The sequence below is a fragment of the Protopterus annectens genome, chromosome 16.part0 (genome assembly GCF_019279795.1).
Source record: "Protopterus annectens isolate FY-2018-M chromosome 16.part0, PAN1.0, whole genome shotgun sequence".
In the NCBI taxonomy this organism is placed as follows: domain Eukaryota; kingdom Metazoa; phylum Chordata; order Ceratodontiformes; family Protopteridae; genus Protopterus; species Protopterus annectens.
In genome coordinates this window covers 252,537,777-252,561,425 of record NC_056750.1, presented here as the reverse complement: position 1 = coordinate 252,561,425, position 23,649 = coordinate 252,537,777, and the positions used below count along the sequence as shown (strand labels likewise).

General features: G+C 38.4%; 1 protein-coding gene across 1 annotated transcript in view; it reads right to left on the bottom strand.

Annotated features, from left to right (window-relative positions):
* Positions 1-23,649, bottom strand: part of LOC122790742 (protein-glutamine gamma-glutamyltransferase K-like) — a 134,374-nt gene that overhangs the window by 95,178 nt on the left and 15,547 nt on the right. The window contains exon 2 of the mRNA XM_044058336.1: positions 13,209-13,476. Coding sequence (XP_043914271.1) covers positions 13,209-13,455 — 247 coding nt within the window. The 5' untranslated portion in view covers positions 13,456-13,476. The remainder of the gene's footprint in view (positions 1-13,208; positions 13,477-23,649) is intronic.

Sequence of the window (23,649 nt, the reverse complement as noted above, 5' to 3'; positions counted from 1 at the left end):
GTTACATCTAATATCTTTACCATTCTTCTACACAATGAATATGCTCATGTCCAAATTCTATATTATATTTCCATCCCAAAATACATTCTTCTACATAATGAATACATTAATTTCCAAATTCTGTATTATACTTCCATCCCAGTTTTTTTCTGTTTACAATCTTTCTTCTTTTATTAAACATCTTATGTTTTTAATTATATCTATATCACATTTATTATACTATTCTAAAAATCCTATTCTTTTTACTATATTTTTAATACCATTTACATTTACTTAAATAATTCTTAAATTATTAGTTTGCCTTTTCCTTAATTTAGGAGAAATCATTTAACCTTTTTAATTTTCTTTACCCATTTCCTTTCCTTTTTTGCAATTCATTCCTTTGAACTTTCTTTTCCTAGCTTTTACTGTTCTTCTAATAGAATTATTTTTTTCTTTTACTATTTTTACAGTTTATATCTTCCTCATTACTAACTTCTGACAACTTTTCTATCTGCTTTCTAATTTTCTTGTTCCTTTTTTCATCTTTTCTTATTTGTTTTATATCATGCCATGTTGTTTTTTTCCTTCCTGTCACTAACCTCTTTTTACAGTCTAGCCATAGATTTCCATTTTGTTGGCATTTATAACATTCTAGTCTACAGTTTTTGCATATCATGTTTTCCCACATATATAACATTTTTATCACAATTATTCACAAGGTGTCCTTTTTTCCCACAAAAACATGTTTTGATTGCCCCACATATTTACTACTTGCCTGTTACCATGAACATTTATAACACTTAAAATGTGCACAATCTTTTCCATTCCCATTTTCAAAACCACATTACAATCCTATTCCGTAGTCTATAAACTTCTGTGTCATAAACTTTTGAAACGCCCATCACTTCTTTACAAACATTTTAAATGCCTTTTTGAAGTCTCTCTTTCTACTTCTGTATGGAATTGTATATGAATTCTTTTTTTTGTCCCCCCCAAAAGAAAAATCTTTTACCACATAATTGTTCCACAAGTTATCATTTTGTCTCTTTTCATATTCACACAATAAACTCTACATTCTCTGAACAGTCTCAAAGATAATGTCACAGAAAGTCTGTGTTTATCAAAATAAAAGCTCTTACCTCTTGTACCCTGACACCCAGAGGTAAAACTATAGTGTCCCATAACTTGTATCTGTTTAATTCAATGTTCTTTTTACTTTGAATTCTCATCTCTTACTTTCTTTTCAGGCCATCATCTCTTTTTTCTTTCTGTTCTTGTTTATTCATAACTGTCTCAGTGTTCTGAATTTTGTCCATTATTTCTCTCCACAATACATCTCCTCCATCTTCCCATTCTCTCTATAGCAATATCTCTTGTAATATATCATCACACAACCCTCCCAAATGGACACTTCTTTTGCCATCGATTCTGATTCAGCAACAAATTAGCCTGAAATGCTATCTCCAAATCTTCCTGCTGTGTGCTGGCATTCACTTCCACTCTCTCCATCAACTCCTTCATGCTGTGCACCACCTCCCAGCCACCACTGCACTAGGTTCAAGATATGAGCACATAATTGTGGCTGGCTCTTCCAAAATTGCAAAAAACAACAAGTAGGGGAAGTTTCCGATTGCCCTGGCCAAACTTCCCCCTACTAGTATAAATGCTACTTTGGGTCTCCCCTAAAAAGAGCCCACTAGCCTAGTTATACTAACCCTGTCAGCAAAGGATAATATATATATATATATATATATATATATATATATATATATATATATTTAACCTAGCATGATACATAAAATGGTGGTAAATACTGTATGTTGGGTAGATACAGCTGATGCAATGGAGGAAAAGGCTTTCCTTCTCATTTGCTGGATACAGTGTTATTCATGCACTCATATTCCTTAGGCTGGTAAACAAACTATGATACACAGATAATTTGATTGTTTCATGACATTGTACGAGAAAATAAAGGAAAAAGTGAAGATGAACATTATGGGGGGGGGCATAAGTACATGATAAGGATTTACATCCCCATGTTAGGAAGATATGAAGGGGTCACCCTTTACAGGAATGCTGGGGAAAAGAGGCTTGAAGCAACTGAGAGTATGGGCCAGCTACTTTATGGATATCAATAGAACTACTTCAAGGAGAGGACAACAGAACCACTGAATGGACTATTAAAATAGGTGAGGGACAAAAAGCTCAGTGACCTGACGATCGGGTGGAGAAAGGTGAAGGGGCACAGAAGGATGAAGGGAGATGCCAAATACATTTAACAGCAGATTAGACAGGTTAACCATCTCTTTCCATCACTCAAATTAATTATCTTTATCAAAGGATAGAATTTGCTATATGTCTGTCCATTCTTTTGTTTGTTTGTTTGGATTGGGCTGAATTGGGTATCTATCCATCCATCTGTTTTATATATAACCATCTCTTTGTCTTAATCCAGTTATGCTTGGCAATGCATGTTGTATGGGCCCACTTGTTTGAATATGCACCTGTTTTGATTATATTTTCTGAGTGTTTTATTAATAGGTAAAATGGGACCTGGAACAGCATATAAGTCAGCACAAAACCTGTCAGGTAGCACTCTTGGGAAGTAACAGCACTGGGTGCCATAATTACACTGATACTTGGCATTCCTGCCTCTAATAGAAAGTAACAAAACATACTACTAAGGGAATAAAATAATGACACACCCTCACCTCACCCTTTAACATGCATAATATTTGATCTTAGGAGAATAACACTTTAAAATGACGCTGATTCAGGAGGGACTGTTTTCTAGTGCTGCTAGGGAACATTCCATTCCAGACAGAGTGCTAATAGCTATTGACAGACATATTCAAGGTCCATACAAAGAATCTCAGAAATGTATGACTGGTGAGATAAGTGTATTCTCATTTTCACATAGGGGGGAAGCAACAGAAATGTGGGATAAGGAGGGAGAGGGTGAGATCACATAACAGTAATGCTGCAGAACAAGAAAGCACTACTGATGTAGTTTATTCACAGTGTGCACGTTCAGAAAGTTAGTTGGTTCACTTTGACAAGCATGCTGTCAGGCTGCATTCCACAGAGAAGTTACCTAAAACGTGGACTACTGTACAAGGGCTATATTTTGGTGTGTTTGCATTACATACAATCTTGTTGACAACTCACACAAGTAAGAGCTGTCAGTGCAGCTGTCACCTAACAGCTCATCAGGTGTGGTGGCTTTATTTCATTTTGTGAGTTTTGCCCTGGACAGGTAGTTTGAGTTGTCTCAGATTGTTCCCTGGGGCTTCAGGGTTAGGACAAGACGTACTTACTTGTTTATGCTTGTTGATTGGGAAGGTATTCTGAACTGTAATACCTGAATACCTTACTTGTTATACTGTAAGAATGGCTGCATGATTAATGTTTTTGGCATACATTATTTATTCGTTTATTTTTTAAGCTTATGTTGAAATGTACATTAAAGCAGCATACTCTGATAAAAAAAATATTCCTTGCTCTTTTTTTTTATCTGGTTTTGAGAGAGACTGAACTGACCTGTTCTTACTGGCAAGAAATGTGACTGCAGCAATGGAAAAATATGTCAATGACTCCATGTCAGTAGGGACCACTTCACCCAAGACAGAGTGAAAGAATTTAGATTTATGGTGTGATATATACCTAATGCTTGACTTCAGACATTAGAATTAGGACTATGGTTAGTGATATAGTTACACAGATTTGGGGCTCTACAGCTCAGAGTTTCATGGCTCATTGCGAGTTGCAACTCTTGCCTGCTCTGCAATTGAATATACTGTGAGGCATAAAATAGCAAGAGTAGGTCCTGGTGACCTCAAGACCAAGTCTCTGTCCAAAGTAACAACAGCATATGGGAAGTGGATATAGCATTTTCTACACGCTCTTCCTTGGTGCATGGATGAGTCTGAAATGATTCATCTCCTGCGTTCTAGTAACTACCTATGGGTTCAGAATCAGTCAGTGCCATAGTGCAAGACTTGTCTCTGTACTGACTGTTGTGCAGATTGCCTTCAAGATGTAGAGGCCATTTATGGTTCACGCTATCACAGTCTTACAGGAGGATCTGAAACTCATGAGGGGAATTAAGTCATTCAAGCGAGACAGATGAAATGCTTTAAAACACTCCTGAACTGTTAGCCCTCTGTAACAGAAATCACTATCACATTTGCCCTTCAGCACCCTATCAGAGAATGTTTTCTGATCCATCTTGCATTGAAATATAAGACATTCTATCAAACAGCCAGCTCTGTGGAGCAGAGGGAAGAAGCCTTGTGTGCAGCCCAAGGGAGCTGGGTATAATTAGCAGACCTACAAAACCTGATCACTGAGGAGTCAGCTGGAGGATGTGGAATGAGTGACATTTTGGATTCTAACTTATCCCAGGGGGAATGGGAGGAGATGTTTTGCTTGAGATTACAGTCCTTGCTGGAGATAAAGAATTCCAATCCTGCAGCAGTAAGTGTGGGAATATACTGGCAGGTCTCCAGCAGATGAGTTCTGCACTGACATCACTGCACACTGAGCATAGGGCAGGGCAGTGTTTAAGGTATTAAAAAAAAAACAACTCCACACTTCTCAGGATGGTGCCAGACTGAGTCACTCTGGTCACCCCTCTGACCACTCTTTGGGCTTACACTTAAATTTCTTTCTGCTTATCATTGTCCTGGTTTGTCAGGGATAAGTGAGAAAGTCACCCTGGATGTAAACGTAGAAGGCTAAAGAGGGGCTGCTAGACATGTATGATGGCTCTGGGGAGACAAAACATTTTATAAATAGGGAAAAAAATTATATGCCTCGATCAGGTCAAAACCAAGAATACTGCAAGGCCAGGTAGCATAAACATTTCAGACTTCAAAACTGGAAGCTGACACCCTAGCAGCTCTTTTTTGTGGAGCAAAAAAGGAGGATCCATAAAATCTGAGGGTTGTCAGCTGGTACTGCAATTATTCCAAAGGAAGGTAAGTCAGTGTGAGGAAAATTACTGAGTGACATAGACCGAGATAGTGACGAAATGACTAAGGCCATGGGAAATGACTGAGGCAGAGAGGAAATGGCTCAGGCAGCACTGCACTCTGTTCTGCAGAGGCAGAGGTAAAGCCTCTGTCAGAATATTCTAGACCGTCTCCTTTGTTTCACCGAGGAATCCAACCAGTTTACCACTGAGTATTCAGAATATCTGTCAGGACAACAGATAACATATTGATTGCTAAGTGGACCCAAGGAAAATGTCATAAACAATATCAGGATTTGTACATGGCCTTCACAGTCCTGAGAGGGACCTCAGACTCCATTTGTGAAGAAGCCTTGCAGAAGTTACTAGAGAGAATGGACACGCCTAACAAATTCATAAATATCCTTAAGCTTCTGCATGACCAGAATGATATGCCAGCATCCTGATAGAGGTTCAAAAGCAAAGCAATTCAATATGTGAACTGGGGCCAAGCAGGGATATGCCATGGACCAAGTCTTATTCTCCATCTTCATCTTCCTCACAAAAAAATCTGTCATACCACTGATGCAGAATACATAATGAATGAAGAGTCTAATCTGTGGATACTGGCATTGAAGGACCAACGTTTTCAAGGCATCTGCTACTGACTTTCTGTATGCTGATGGCTATGCTGTTCTCACTAGCAGCAGGAAAGGTCTTCAAAGTGTCAGGACACATTAGTAGAAGCTTCTCACTCAGTCTTAGGATGAGCAAGGTGTTCTATTAGCCTACTCAAGGTCATATAAAACACTGTCACCATTCACTAGTGACAGCCACATCTACACACACACACACACACACACACACACACACACACACACACACACACACACACACACACACACACACACACACAGACACACAGACACACACACACACACACGCATTATGGTTGCCATGTTTTCAAATGCCCAAAGTAGGGCATATTTTATGGAAACTTAAGATTTTGCATCTAAAACTTGAAAAGTACTAACAAGTAAAGTCTAACTAGAGAAATATAATCAAACATTTTTTTAATACCTTCAACTACTACAAAGGAATTGCCTTTACATTTTTTGCCAAAATGAAAACTCACTGTTGAATTTGAATTGTTCTATACAATATTAAGAAGTTTTAGATATGAATCGCTGTTGCATGCAAGTTGTATGTTGCATGCAAGTAATATTATATACCATAGAAATAGTATCACATACCAAACGGCTCGGTGTCATAATTGATGAAAATCTAAAATTTGACATCCATATCCAAACTAATATCAAAAAAACTCACCAAAAACTAGCTCACCTGTATAGACACAATCATTGCCTTACCCCCTCTGCCAGACACACCCTTAACTCTACTTACCTTCTTCCCTGTCTTATGTACAGCGCCCCCCTATTCACTAATCTTCAGCTAGGCTTACAGGCCAAGTTGGAGGCCTGTTACAATAAAATCTTCAAATTTGACACCAGCTTCAGAAACTCATCACATCATTGTCTCTCTCTCCAGTCCCTGAAATGGCTTGAACTTCCTAACTACCTCACACTCCTTAGACTTACTACTGCTCACAAGCTCATATTCAAATCTTCTAGTTGTCCTTCTCTGTCCACCTCTTTAACCCCCTACATTCCCAACCGATCTGTAAGATCAGAAAACCACAATCTTCTAAACATATATAAGCCTCATCGACCCCATGGCCACCTACTATTATCCTGCTCCCTAGCTAAACTCTGGAATGCTCTCCCTACTACCCTTGAAAATACTCAGAGCCACTCAAACTTCAAAACTCTTTTCCAATCTCACCTACTTTCAAAGTGAGAATGTTCCTGTACCCCTAACACATAAACTCTTTAACACCATCTCCCATGCACTGTACACCTCAACCTTCTATCACTGTGCTCTCTTACCCTTTGTCTCTACTTCCCCTCCCACCCTATACCTCATAAACGTCCCCCCAACCCACTCCCTTTCTCCACTACATACCACCTTTTACCTCTCCCACCTCACCATCTTCTCTCTGTCCTCGCCTCATATTTCTAACTTCCAAAATAAGTTTGCTTTTTTTATCTGTACATAAATGTTTTACTTGCATGTTTTTTTTCATCTGAAATGCCTGTACTTTTAATATATTTAGACTACATGAATCTCACTTTGGTAAATCATTAACTAGGATTAGAAATGTTATGACTTTTTTTAACATATTGTATATTATCTCTGGATTTTTCACTGTTCTACTACTTTTACTTTTGTATAACTATTGTAAAATTGTCTATATCCTGTGGAGCTTTTCTCCCTGGGCTTTTCCAGGCCCAGTGGACTATCCTGGTCATCAAACTGTAATAAATAAATAAATAAATAAGTAAGTAACGAAAGTAAGTAAGTATTACAGGAAATTTGGTAATTTTTTTTTTCATAAAAATCTTTGTATATTTGCCATGTTTCATGATTTTTTTGCAAGAGATAGCTGCCCAAATAGACAGAGGTGATAACCCTAACACACACACACACACACACACACACACACACACACACACACACACACACACACACACACACACACACACACAGAAACACACACACACACACACACACACACACACACACACACACACACACACACACACACACACACACACACACACACACACACACACACACTCACACACACACACACAAAATACTCAGTTTATAGCATTAAAAGCTATAACCACTGAAAAGGGTTAAAATGAAAATGCATGTGTTTTAGAAAGATGGTACACGTGACTACAGAAGTTTCCTGAAGCTATGGAAAAGTACAGAATGTTAAGTTTTGTTTCCTGAGCCTGAGGCAGCATTTTCTATAAATCAAATGATAAAAAAGAAACTTATTCCTTATAAGGTTAAAATATGGATCATAGGATCATTGGAGGTTACTAGGCTAATGGCTTACAAGACTAGCCAAGAGTTTATCCCCAAAAAAGAACCTCAGTCACCACCTGTCACCCCTGTCAGTGAGGGACAAAGGTGGAACCCCTGGGACAAATTTGTGGTTTTCCATCCACTCATCAATGTCGTGCTTGAAGAGGGTCAGCGAGGTGCTCTGTTTGACATGTATGGGAAGTCTATTCCAGAGACAGGGTAGCCTTTGGGAGATAAACCTGTCTCTCCAGCAAGTTTTGTTGATGTTGCACATTAGATTTAGGCCTGTCTAGCAGGTAATGCATGAGGAGTTAGACTTACGGATATGGAGCATCTCTAGTAGGGCAGGGTATGTGAGACACAGATCACCTCTCAGCAATCTGTATGTTACCGAGTACAGGGATAGTGATTTGAGCCTGTACACATAGGACAGATATTGGAGGTCATGATTCTCTTTGTGGGGTATTTCTGTGGCCTTTCCAGTTGGTGCAGGTGTTTAGAGAGGTACATACCAAATGGGACATTATACTCAATTATAGGCCTAATGAGGGAGGAGTACAGAGTATAAAATGTATTTTTGATAAACTTGGCATTTTCCTATTGGATATGTAGTAGTGGTTCGATGGATGAAGTGTACCATCTAGTTCTTTTCTACTGGATATTAACAGTGGTCTTATAGATAAATTTTATTAATCTGATAAGGTTTTTCTATAAAGTAACCATGAATTCCTTTGTTCGGGGAGACATGACTTTCCTAGTACTGTCTCCTGCAGCTGTGTGTTTTGTACTTTAATAAAGAAATGTACATTGATCTGCCTAAGACTGAAGTATTTATTATTATTAGAATGCATTTTACTGTAGTTGGCTTTGTGACTCTGCCTTTCTGTCCTTCTGTGGTTCTGTTTCACAAAGCCAACTTCAATAAAAACCTTTCTAATAATTACAGGGGGACAAGATTTTACTCTTTAAGTAAGAAATTGCCCCTCTGTCATTAGCGAGACTCGCATGCACGCTCACGTACACACACACACACACACACACACACACACACACACACACACACACACACACACACACTCAGCCCCTTCCTCAAAATCACATAAAAACAACATGTACACTGCTCTCAAATATTCAGACAAATTGCTACTGACACCACATACTCTGTCACTGTCTGTAACATACTCACCACCTAACTCATAAATCTGTACATACAGCTAGCACTCGTATCTTTGCTTCCATGAAGCACTTAATCATCCATTGCATGAAACACTCATATTGTTATATACACTGAACAGGAGACCACTCAGTATACCAAGCACTCCTAAAACTCATTCAAAATGCAAAAAAGCAGCCAATAACAACCTCTCTACCACTCACCAAAATTCTTACCTGACAATTACTTGTCACTCAAACCCCAAAGCCCAATCCAGAAATGTAGCCACACCCTCAATATACAGTTTCACTTCTCAAAAGGAATCTCGAGTCCTACATAGAGCGACCCCAGTGCCCTTAGAGTAGAGTGATGATACCATGTACATGCACACTGTCAACGACTGTGTACACTTGATACCATGTACATGCACACTGTCAATGACTGTGTACACTTGATACCATGTACATGCACACTGTCAATGACTGTGTACACTTGATACCATATACATGCACACTGTCAATGACTGAGTACACTTGATACCATGTACATGCACACTGTCAATGACTCTGTACACATAATGAGTATGTGCATTTGACAAAAGAGTACATTAGATGGATAGTTACCAATAAAATGGCCACTGATGAGATGACTCGAGATATTTTAGACTACACTTTAACATAATGCTTCAGAGCAATATTTGCAAAAGTAAAGGCTTTTAGATTTGAAAAACTACAGCTTTAAGACAGATATAAATTATATGGAAATTCACTAGCAGGGACAGAAAAAGTATTAGCTGTTAACTATACAAAATCTGAGAAACTTTGTAAAGAAGACATCAGGATAATGAAGGGTTTAGAGAAACAGTTAAAGAAACATAAAATTAGAAAGCTTATTAGAGTTATATTTCTATCTTTTTAATATGGAATGAAAAACCCATGGTACAACAATGCGGAAAATGAAGACTAACGTTTACATAATGCAAATAACATTCATAGAGTAGAAATACTGAATTTGCGAAAGCTTTAACAATATATATCTAATTACAATACTACATGTTATAATGCTATTTGTTCCAATAATAGCATTAAGTGATAAGTGATTAACCTTTGGAAAGATTATTTCAGATGCATAATAGATTATTGCTCCTTCAGTATCAATCAATAAAACAAAAACATTGAAAAATAATAAAGTCAGGCTTTATTGGGCAAATGCATGAGTAAATGCTTATAAAACAAAAAGTGAAAAGTCATGGGCATTCAGAAACCATGTAGCTGAAACACTGGTATGGCCATAAGGGGACATTTGCATATATCCCATGTACCTCTACTGGAGGTGGTTTAAAGAACTTCAAAGAAGACTAGCTTAGCTTGGGGCTTTCTTGGCGTTTTTAGACTATTATTAGAGTGCTTTTTATTAAAGCTGGTTTTGTGGTTCTGTCTCTCTGTCTTGCTGTGGTTTTGTCTCACAAAGCCAACTTCAATAAAAAGCATGCTAATAATGATGGAGGAACAATATTTTACTGTTTAAGTAAAATATTGTCCCTCTGTCATTAGGGAGACAGCTGAAAAAATGGTGAGCAATACTTGAAGTTTTCTTCACTGTCTTGCTAATATAGACTTGCTCAAGCGTGGCGTCACACACACACACACACACACACACACACACACACACACACACACACACACACACACACACAGCACAGACGCACATACACACATGTGGGCACACACACACACACACACACACACACACACACACACACACACACACACACACACACACACACACACACACACAGTCTCGCATCACTGTACATTATTTCCTCCACACACAGACTCCATATCCATTCAGAATAACATAGAGGTATATAGACATGCGCAGACAGACACACACACACACACACACACACACACACACACACACACACACACACACACACACACACACACACACACACAGTACCTCTCAACCTCTTAGAGCAAGAAATCTGGGCCAAGACATAAATAATGGGGAGACAAAGACCCAAAAATAGGGGCACTTTATAATACTGCTCTTACAAACTTAAAAACATTGATATACTAGCAGGTTTTGCATTATCGTGTACTTTCTGAAGGGTATAAAGTCTTAATCTGAAATGTCTGTCATTATTTTCTGACTTCAATTCTCAATGGTTAGCCAATGATTTGATAGAAAACTGCAATTTTATGAGAAAAAGATCAAAAATATGAGGCAAAAATCTGCACATTCTGCAAAAATCCGTACAGCTGAGAGGTATGGCATACACACACATTCATAAGAGCGACACACACACACAAACACACAGAGCGGGATGCACTGCCACCAGGTGAAGAGCGGGACACACTGCCACCAGCTGCAAGTAGTTGTCTCACACAGATTTTTGAACAGGGAAAGGAAGTGTGTAGTTTGCAGTGGTATGCTTGACAAGCACTACTTCGATTGATACGGCATGAAACACCAGCACTAGCTAAATTTTATAATTTTGTATTCAGTTGCTGGGAGATTAATTTTTAATGCAACTCCACCTGACTCACAAGATACAGCTCATATCACATATACGATTCTGCCATTGCAACAAACAATATGGAAATAAGGAAAAAAATGCCCTTTTCATATCACTAACTGCTGTCTGAAGTTGATCCCCCAACACCAGCCTTCCGTATCTTCTGACACCAATGACGTCCTCTCCAATCAGAATGTTGGATGCTGCTTCTCCTTATCAGCCATTTCACATTATACCGTATAAAAAAGTTATTATTTATTATTATTATTAGTTAGAATGTTTTTATTGAAATTGGCTTTGTGGCTCTGTCTCTTTGTGAGTCTGTCATGCCCTTGCGAGACAGAAGAAAAAACACCAAACAAAGCTTGGCATTTTTATTGGTGTCTCACTAAGCAAATTTCAGTAAAAGTATTCTAATAACGACAGAGGGACAATATTTCAGTCTTTAAATAAAATATTGTCCCTATGTCATTAGCAAGACAATATATACACACTCAGACCCACACACACACACACACTCTCAGAGCAGGATGCACTGTATTACTACAGTGACTAAACTACTAAACTAAACCTGTATAATTTCTTCCATGCACGCACACACACACACACACACACACACACACACACACACACACACACACACACACACACACACACACACACACACACACACAGTCTCGCATCACTGTACATTATTTCCTCCACACACAGACACCATATCCATTCAGAATAACATAGAGATATACAGACATGCGCAGACACACACACACACACACACACACACACACACACACACACACACACACACATGCGCTCGCTCTCGCATCTCCATACATCATTTCCTAAACAGACACACATGCACACAAACACTCTCTCTCTCCCTCACATCTTTCGGCTTATCCCGGTTAGGGGTCGCCACAGCGGAACTCCGGTCTGCTAATGTTTGGTAGTGGATTTTTACGTGCCGAGTTACCAGCCCTGAAGCACAACCTTCAAGGAAGGCACGCCCATTCACGCATGCCTCCACAAAGAAGACGCTCTAGCTGAGAATCGAACGCGACATCTTGCTGTGAGGCGACAATGCTACTGCAGCACCACTACCGCGGGTACTAACTGTAAATAACTGGCCATGACTAAAAAATAGCCTGACAGTTCAAAAAGCCTACCTATAATATAAGTAAATAAATCAATAAATACTGCTGATGACATTCTGGTTTGCACAAAACTTAATGGCAGGGCTGTTAACTTAATTGGGGTTCTGTATCCTTTGCCTTACCTCCTCCTTCTATGAGAAACACAGTAACCTACTAGTTTGTAATCTGGTTGCTGTGTTGGTCATAATGATACTGATTGCTGTAATTTTATCCTCCCTTTCTCTATGCACTTAGTAAAAGCTCATGAAGTTACTCTTTGTCAAATAAAAAAGGCCTGTTACCAGTACAGCTTTCCATCCTGCCATACCCACAAGACATGGGGTGAATAACATACTGGGGTGTGGGGACAGCATGTATGCTTACCTGATGCCTTCATATACTAAAAGCATGGTAGTCAACAATTATTCTTTTTTTCTCTGAGGTTTCTCTCACCTTCCTCTGGATTCCAGGACTCAGCTATAATATGCAATTTGGTTATGGTATGTGACAACAGATGGAAGGACAACTCACCATTTAACTCCACTTCTTCCTTGTCACCCTCTTCATCCTTCTTGCCATCTGTCAGTTTGTCTAACACCTCCTCCTCTGAACTCCTGGCCCTCAGACAGGGGCAGCACCATCTACTCCTCCACCAGGCGTCCTTCTTCTTTCGTGAGGGTGTGACACTGTTCTGTCGCATCGCCAAGGATGCAGATGCTGAACTCTGCTGCCTGCCAATTCTTCTAGAGTTTGTAGCATCTCCATTGGCATAAGACATCTTCCTTTAATCTGCAAGAGACTGGACAAGAAAGGACAGTTGTTAGAAAGGTTCTTAATCCAAATCTTAATGAATGGACAGATGCATAACTGAACTGTAATGATTACATTCTTTTGGGATGCTGCTAGGCACACAGTGCTTGTGTTAGGTATCATTAAATGCCTGAGAGAGGTGTAATGTTTATTAATCATAACTAGGAAGACTTTGAAATTACCTCCCTCTAATTATAGTATATAAGGAAAATGCCATCTAATTATTTACAAAGTGTACAGCTCTCAGCTGTTTTCAATTAAGTGAATTTTGTGCAGTTGTAAATACATGCTATAGAAAGCTGTGGGCACCGATAATACAAGTGGAACTTTCCTTCTGCATTTTCAGTGTGCAAAGTCATCTTCTAGATCAGAAGTGTTTCCTAAATCATTTAAAATAACATTTTCACAAACATCTTTCTTTAAATATCAAATATGACTTATGATAAAAGCTGATTACAAATCTATGTGTGTCAGCAAAACATTTTGCTATTTGATTATGCCGGATCAGTAATATCAGGGAACAGCTCTGAAAAGATAAGAGTAGCAAAGTAAAAAGAGTACACAAAAAACACAGATCCTAATGGCAGATGAAGGAATTTCACATAGTCGGTCCATTTCTGTACCTGCTTTCTTAAATGTATAGATTATCCTAAACCAGCAGTTTGTTTTGTTTCACCCTTCATAAGAATTGCCTTATATATCCTTGCACTTTTTAACTCCTTCATTATTTTTTGACTCCTGAATATCCACACAAAGATTATTTAATCTTCCATCACACTTTCTCTGAAAACACACATCCTCATATCTCTGATGACCCTTTTGCTTTTCATTTATTTATTAATTTTTAATTGCAAGAGGCAAAACCCCTGTTTCAGAATGTCAGCTGCATAACCAGACATACAACATTACATTTCCGTTCTTCTAAACACTCTTACTGCCCATTTAAACATGCTGTAAGTAGATGTACTTGTAGATATCATTAGATTGCACGGGAATATACACCTGCCCTTTTAACCTTGGAAGATTAGGATCAGGAGTGGTCAGTTAACACTGTACCCATTTAAAACAGAGGCTGTGGTTATTTTTGTTACCTTTAAACCCTCCAAAATTCCATATCCTTATTGGGGAATGTACAAGGAATTTGTGTTTCAGGTGTGTAGTCTGATCATTGTTCTTGTTGAGAGACACTTAGGGAGTAGGTGTCAGCAGACAAGATATCTTACAAATGCCACCTGGGATGGTCTCATCATAGTTTGACTTCTGCAATGCCTTTATTTTGGGCTTGACAGTGGTGACCTTGGCCACTGCAGGTGGCAGCCCATGCTGTAGTTTACCTTCTGTCTACCTTGAACTGCTGTATACATACTACCCGTGTACTATGCAGAGTGCACAGTGGCTGGCAGTTGCCTACAGGGCTGCGTATGAAGTGTTGGTGTTAACATAATAAGCACAACATAGTTTGGATACTTCTTTTGTGTATAAAAGCTGGTTTTCCATTAGTTGCCTCAGTTAGAGATGCAAAGGATTGCTAGTGATTCACAGATTTATTTATTTATTTTGAGTTGCAGACCTGTAGAATATAATACCTTGCCTGTTAAAAGTGATAATTGTACATATTTTTAATTTATTTTTTAGTTCCTTCAGTCCTGCTTCATAGTGTCACTTTACAAAACAGGACAGGGAGATATTTTGCCAAAAAATGGTACAAATACGACAATAATATAAATAAAGAAAATAAAGCAGCATCAGGCCCATGCTCAGAACATTATTTATATTCCATGGGTAGCACAATGTGCTAAGCAAAGTCAAAACTGAGGTGTGTGATGTGATTAGGGTGATCGTACACTATGAAAACTAGCCGTGATCGTAATAGCCACAGAACCGCTACTGTCTACATCTAACATCCTACATTTGGTCATGTGACTACTGCACCACTGTCCAGAAGGATGTCTCTGCCAGCTTTGTCAAGTCAGCACATGCATATATCATGATGCAACAACAAGTGCTTGCAATAAGAAATAAGAAATAATGCCTGTAACTTACAGACTACATTAAAATTAGAAGTTAAAGGAACCCTGTTACAGACATGGGGCGAATATTAGAAGTTGTACAACATTTGTTTAGTGAAAGTATTTCACACGGCATTTCAAGTGCATGCTGGGAGAAAAATATGAACAGTAAATATAAAGGATTAATTTCTAAAGTGACACAGCAATTTTTAGAAACATAAATCATTTGACAGTCTTTTACGTTAAAGAAATTTTATTCGAGTGCCCAGCTGAAAGCATTAAGAGTCACATTTATAATGACTAATTGGTCAGTACTCTTAACACTCTTAATTCTAACTACTTGGCTTCTTAACCCTCAGCTTCTCTCTAGTTGTGAATGAAACATATTTTGCACACATCTAATTAGACAGTGACAATGCAATATAAATCACATCTGTTTTATAAAACTGTGTATGGGGAGTAGATCATAGTGGAATCACAGGTCAGTGAATGAAAGGTCTGACTTATGTTCCTTCCATTTATCTGAGGTCATTGTCCGGGTAGCTGTTACATATTCTGTATCATTTGAGGAAGGATGTAATGGGGCACTGATTTCAAAGGCTTACCCAATGTTCTCCTTCTAAGTAAGACACGTCTTATGCAACTTCCGTTCTTCGGAGTACCCCTAGAAATGAGGAATCACTGCTGATTTTGCTTGTTGCGATGCAACATTTCACTTTTAACAAAGCAACAGTCACTAGTGTTAGGCAGTAACCTGGTACTTATGCAGCACAAACGGATCTCTGTATGCTACTGGGGATTGTTCTAATTCCTCTGTGCATGGAACCGTACCAACACACAGTGTAGCACAGCTGCCATTTAAATTTCAGAACCTCTGATGTGGTTGGATACTGACACTGTGGTTTTTCGTCAGAGGTTTTATTTCTAGTGACTTTGAACTATAACTTCATACCAGCTTTGACAATGTTTACTCTGTGTAAACCAGTCACAAAAATGTAAAGATTAAACTGTTAAGTCCAGGCAGATTTATTTACTTATCTATTTATAAATAATGTTGTACGGTGACACTTTGGTTGGTGCTACAGACATGTGTGTTGAGGCCCATTACAAGGAAATGACCCAAATGACATCTTGCCACACACAAAAAAGTACAAGTTGAGAGCAGGGATAGTTCATTTTGGTAAGCAAAACAGTTTCACTTACCCTATTGGAGATGCACTCCTGCAATCAGGCACTATTGTAAGGGATCTTAAGGGATCTGGGTATTCTTGTTTATCATTCCTAATCATCTGATGACCATGTATTCATAGTAGTTTGGAAAGCCTTTTTTATCTGGCCCATCTAATTTCCAAAGACATGTTCACTAGATCCAAAGAAGTCTTAATTCCCCTTTATTGATATCTTATCAGACCCATTATTGAAAATAACACAGTTAGGCTTGTATTTATCTAAATATATCACACAACTTGAGAGACCTCAGATATTCATAACTAAAAATATCAGTGGCCTCCAAAATCTTACTTATCAGGAGAGACTGGCAGCCCTTTCTCTACAGTCAGTCTCTTACAGACTCCTCCATGGAGATCTATATCTAGCCTTTCATGCCATAAAAGATTTGACCCTATTTGACCTCCTATTCCTTTGCAGAACTAATGGTTCCTCAAATACTCAGTTAAAGGAACTAAACCTTCATCAGCAGATAAATAAGACACACTGGTGTAATATACCAACATCCCAATGTATCCCTCACCTCTGGAACAAACTTCCACTTCATGTTAAGCAGAGTAGCAACCATGCTACCTTCAAGGTAAGCCTAGATAATAGGCTGGGCAGCCACATATTCTCTTCCCGTCTATCTTGTATTAACCTCCTTGAGGCTCGATGGAAATTTTGAAGTAAAGCTTTAACAGTTTTATACATTGTTAAGTCTTTGTTTCCTAAGTCTTCTTATCTTCATTTACAGTTTTATCCATAGCTGCTATATAATCCAATGGCATTTTTATATAGAAGAGGTTTTATGGATAATAATTAGCCATAACCTGAAACTTGCTATTCAGTGTGAAAGGACAGTGGAGGAAGCGGAATGAAGGAGAGGGGGCACAGTGTTGAGAGTGGATTCCTGACCTGCTGAGGTCATTCTCCCATTGTACAGAGTGTTGGCAAGGTCACATATGGAATGTAGCATACAATTCTGGGGTAAATAATGTGAAAAGTGGATTACAGAGATGTGGAGATCATCCTTCGATTATACTTGGTACTGGAAATGTCATATTATTGGTACTGAGTACAGTTCTGGGGGTACATAGCATGAAGAGGGTATTCCAGAGATATTAGTCATTATAGTCATCCTTCCATTGTACATTGCATCGATAAGGCCACTTCTGGGGTACTGGGAACACTTCTGAGGGTACATAGAAGTATGGCGTGGATCCTAGACATGCAGAGGGCATCCTTCCTGGCACATTTCGCCAGTAAGGCCATAGCTGGGGTGCAATGTACAGTTCTTGGATACATACAATGAGAAAAAAGATCCAGAAATACTGAAGAAATCTTCTCATCATATGGGGCATTGGTAAGGTCACATTTGGGGTGTACTGTTTCGGGGTATATAGCATGAGGATTAGATCCCAGAAATACTGAGGTCATCTTTCCATCATACAGGGCACTGATAATGTCACATCTGTGGTACTGTACAGCTCTGGGGTTAAGGTCACATCTATGGTACTGTACAGTTCTAGGGTTAAGGTCACATTAGTGGTACTGTACAGCTCTGGGTTTAAGGTCACATCTGTGGTACTGTACAGCTCTGGGGTTAAGGTCACATCTTTGGTACTGTACAGCTCTGGGGTTAAGGTCACATCTGTGGGACTGTACAGCTCTGGGGTTAAGGTCACATATGTGGTACTGTACAGCACTGGGGTTAAGGTCACATCTGTGGTACTGTACAGCTCTGGGGTTAAGGTCACATCTGTGGTACTGTACAGTTCTAGGGTTAAGGTCACATCTGTGGTACTGTACAGCTCTGGGGTGTGTGTCATGAGGAATGGACTCCAGAGATGCTGTGGATATCCTTCCATTGTACATTGTATTAGTAAGATCACAGCTGGAGTATGAGGTACAGTTGTGATGGCCACAAAGAGGAAAAATGGTGATGCTGGCAGAAATGCTGCAACAAAAAGTTATCAAAATGGTGTCAGAAATGGGAGTGAGGAGAACAGACTGAGACAACTGATGTGAGAAGCGGAAGGGCAACAGATGGTATGATGTCACCATAACCAATTGTCATGGACTAAGTAAGAGATGCAGTCTGAAAAGAAAGGACAGAGCAAAGGTGACCTTGGTTGCAGCTGGAAGGGGAGTAATTTAAGCTGGACTTAAGGTAGTGCTACTTCAAAAAAAAAAAGAAAATGCCAAGTTATCAGGCATATATACTATGTCATTAATGGGTCTGCTCACTATAGTCAAGTAGCCCATACGTTGACCTCAGAGACATCGAATGCATAAGTTCAACAAACTGAATGTTGACACATTCCCACACATTTGCTGAGAAAGAATCTCGGCGCATCCAAATTTCACACAACACACAGAAAAAAAACATTGTTTTTGCAGGGGGACAAGCCCCTCTTCACCCCCTGTTAAATTATATATACTAACTCTGAGATCACACAACCCCTGGGGAAAGAGAATATTTCCCTATCTGGGGATTGTTGATCTCACATACCTGTTGTCCATCTGCACATTTTAACCAAATGCTGCCAATTAAACAGATGCTGACAAACAAGTATTTGGACCAAATGCAGGACCCCATCATAAACACATATGACACTATGTTATAAACATAAGCACCAACTGCAAACCTCATTATTATTTATTGCTGGTAATATCTAATGAGGGAGAACCTCCTTTAATCAATAAAATTCTTCCTTATGAAAGATATATACCCTGTTCCTATGGGAATCATCCTTTATTTTTTCTCTAATCTTTAAACTTTCCCAATACAAATACCGTACCCAACTAGCTCAAAACTTAAAACAATATCTTTCACTTCAGATTGTGATCTCACAATCCAGGTGCAACTTGGTAACCAGGGAACATTCCTTTCTACAATATGTTGAAATGTCTGTAACAATTTTACTTCCAAGTTCCAGGTCCAAACAGCTCCCTGGAAGACCTTAACACACAGACAGTTTGTGCAGCAGACCTGGTGCTGGGGGACTGAGCTGGGGAGGGGTAGGAGTAAGTGGATGATATCAGCCCACTTGTTCAGGGGAGAAAACATTGGTACAGTCAGAGAAGCACCACCTAGAAAAAGACCCAGGACTATGTTTTTCTGCAATAGTGGACCAGGTGAAGACAAGCCCAGCCAAGAGGTACTCCTCTTGAGCAGTATAGATGGATTATTGTAGCAGGGACCCCGCACTGTGTCTTCTAGCTAAAAGGGAAAGACTGTAAGTACAAAGTAAAAATCCCACGCTAGCCACAGATTACAGCCTATCAGCTGACACCCAACACTTACACTGCCAGCAGTTAAAAACGAAGAATTATGAGGCAAATGCCCACATGAAAGAGAAGGCAGCCACTTCATGCTGTGATGGCAACAAGATGGCTGAACTGACTGAGGGAATGAATTGGCCTATCAGTCATTGCCTGAGGCTTAATACTCAAAACCGTAAGGGGATAAAACATACAGAAGACTGAGTTAAGTGACAAGGAAAATTCATTCCTACTGTTGTAAGGAAGCCTGTTTTTATACTTTTAAAATAAACAGTGCATTTTAAATGGAGTTGCGGTGAGTACTTGGATTCAGTTTAATATTTGGGATAGCCACTCCCTTTAGTAATTGCCCTATAATTTGTCTGAACTCTTCCCTTCTTGCTAAGAATTCTGACTTTGGAACACACCCTCCCTATAAAAATATATGTTAACAAAAATATTCATACTGCAGATTACCATCTACCAGTGACAGTTATTGATCATGATTTGCATTGCATACATTTTGTAATTTATCTTTCTCCTTTTTAACTGCATTGTACTTTTGTGCTGTGTACTAGGTGCATTAATTTTACCTGTATACATCTGCCTTCCACTTACCCATCAATAATGTGCCATAAAATAAGAGCTAATATAAAGAACCTATAACAGAAAATGTCAGAAAAAATACCACCACCAATAAAAGTTCTGTATCCTGTTAAATAATGGATCTCTGGTAAGAATAAGGCTATATGGAATTCAGTATGGGATATGGACAGCTGTTACCTGGAACCTTAAAAATATCAGACACTATTTCAAGGAAATTATATTTATTTCTGTCATCCTTGAATTTGGTGCGTCTTTAAGTAGGTTAAGTATTTATGAAACTGTTAATTTTCGAATTACTGAATGTTTGCCACAGTGGTTACTGTGAAGTTTTTTTCTGATGGATGCTTTTGTTGACTCTGTATAACAGGTTCATTCAGGACAGGCTGTAACAAGTATTACTAGGAAACATCACAGCACCAAAATGTTTTGGTTTGTAGTACAGCACAACAGGGTTCAGAAGTGTAAGGCAAAAAAAAAAAAAAACCCAAAGAAGTCTTGTCTTTATTCAGAATTAAAAATAAAATGGGTGTCTTCATATGCTGCTTGAAATAATATAAAGAAACATATTTATAGCTTTTCTGAAGATACTGTGGAGCTCAAGGCCGTTGGAAGATCAGAGCAGGTAAGCTTGGTTACACATTTGACTGCTTCACCAACATCATAGTGAGATAATGTGTCTAAGGAAGAGAAAGCTACGTGCCTAAGGCAGCTCCCTTTAACTGAATTTCTGATATACTATATCCATGCATTTAATGTGACTCAGTTCACTGAGTGATGATGTCATGAAGTCCCAACAAAATTAACAGATTCATAAACTTAAAAGGAACCGTGAGTCAACATGAATCAAGGCTGTTCACTGCACCATGTACTCTGCAACACACACACACTACGTGCTGAAGAACTGTTCACAAAGTATGAGTTAACTGCAACAGGGTATAATTATCCATTCTGATGTGTTTCAATCATGAGTGATTATACGCAACTTCTACAATGTGTCATGAGTTCATATCTTGCCTTAGGAAACTGACACGTTTCTACATAAAGCATTTTAGTTGCTAAGGTAAAAATAAACAAATATATTCAGATAACATCATTTTTCTTTACTTATATTTTAAGATTATGTAGACTGGAGACTCATTTTACACCAACTGCCAGCAGCTCAGCTTGGGGTTTAATATTATGCTGCCCAAAGTGCATCAGTTATCCCATTCACCAACTTGATTAAATATTTTAGAATCACGTTTGAAAATATCCTGTTCCTGGGAGGTCAAATAACTTGCACCATTAAAAATATAATATCACAGCAGTCAGTATTTACAGTGGATACTATTATTTAATTCCTAAAACAAGAACCAAACTTAAAACATCTCTAAGACCCTCTAGACTCTTAAATGGCTGTATTATTTATGCAAACCTATCAATTAATCACTACATCAAATCTGAACAAACTGATCACAGATCAGCAAAATTTACCTTAAGGTATCCCTTCAGAACACATTATTGCATCCTTCTTGCTAATCTCAGATGTGTATTGTCCAAAATAAATTAGAACTAGTATCTAATGTGCTATGTGAAAAAAATTCCTTTATTCCCATAACTCATTGCATCATTGACAAGTAATTAAACCATAATCTCCCCCATCCGTAATCTAAGATCTTCTAATATCACTATTATACAATTGACCAGATGACACCATTCCTTTGGGATGCAGTGTTTCATAACACTCTTGGCTGTGTCTGGAAAAATATCCACTGGCTGTCAAAAGCTTCTCTAACATCTACAGTGTTGAAATTCAACCGATCGAACTTTATATTAGCTCATTAAATGCACAAGCAGGCACTCTGTACTAGTATCTCAACTACTCTCATTCCTTTCCAGCTTGGTGTAATCTGTTCTTGTTAAAATGTATATTATCAGTTTGTTAAGTATGTATTTACTAACTTTAGGATTTTAGAACATTGTAATGATGTTAGGAATAAGAAACCTACTAGTGCATTAGCTAAACATGTAATGGAAAAGGGTGCTGAACACTCTTATAAGTTCCTGGTTTTGAGTTTACTTAAGGATAACATCAGATACGGAGATCCAGGTAATGGAAATGAATTCACTCAACTGCATGGATAGTAGACTTTAAAGCTAACTGTGATCCTGGTTTAAATGAGTGTATCTCTTTAAAATCGGCTCTGAAGAGCAGACCTTTATTTCATTGATTTTATTGGTTCTTGGTTTAAATCTGTGTGTTTTGATTGGTTTATGATGCTTTTAAATATTGTTAACATTGTTTGTTTGGCATTTATGGTCTGAAGAAGCTGCAAGACCGCAAAAGCGCTTACCTACTTTTTTAGTCATGATTTAATAAAAGCTGTTTCAGCCTATTTGGACATTGGTTTTATTCTTTACAAAAATGGGTCCACAAACTCAGTCTGAGATTCTGGTCATCAAAACTTTAAAAACATTCATTCATGTGTGCATATAATCAATACCACCCAAACAACACTTCACCTTGAGTTGTACGAGGGAAAATGCTAATGGACATACTGGGCTTTATTTTGTCTTCTGCCAATCCAATGGGGTGCACATGAGGGAACTCACTCTGCAAATCTACACCATGTTAAAGATCCCCAGTGTAGATTAACTTACACAGATCAGCAAGCTGTATACACACAGAGTCGGACATTTGGCATACTCCTTAGACAAATACACTGCTGCAGGTCCAAAAAGATCTTAACTGGATATTGTCAGAACCAGACAAGTGTCACTTGTCTGGTTATGACACTAACCAATTATGATCTTTCACTCTGTGTTGATACATTTTTGAAGTTATCAGTTTATTTTTAATATTACAAATGATTTATTGTGCTTTTAAAATATCTGCCTGAAAACTTTTTGTTTTGGCATCTTCTGAAAGTCTTTTTATGCAACTGGAAATTGTCTTCATGGCTATGTAGAAAACAGTATCTTCATTAACTGTTCCTGCAGATCTGTAACGGGGAGGTGTAGAATTGTATAATGTATCTAATAGTACAGGGTAGTACTCAAATATTTTCCCTCTACTGAAACCACAGCATGATATG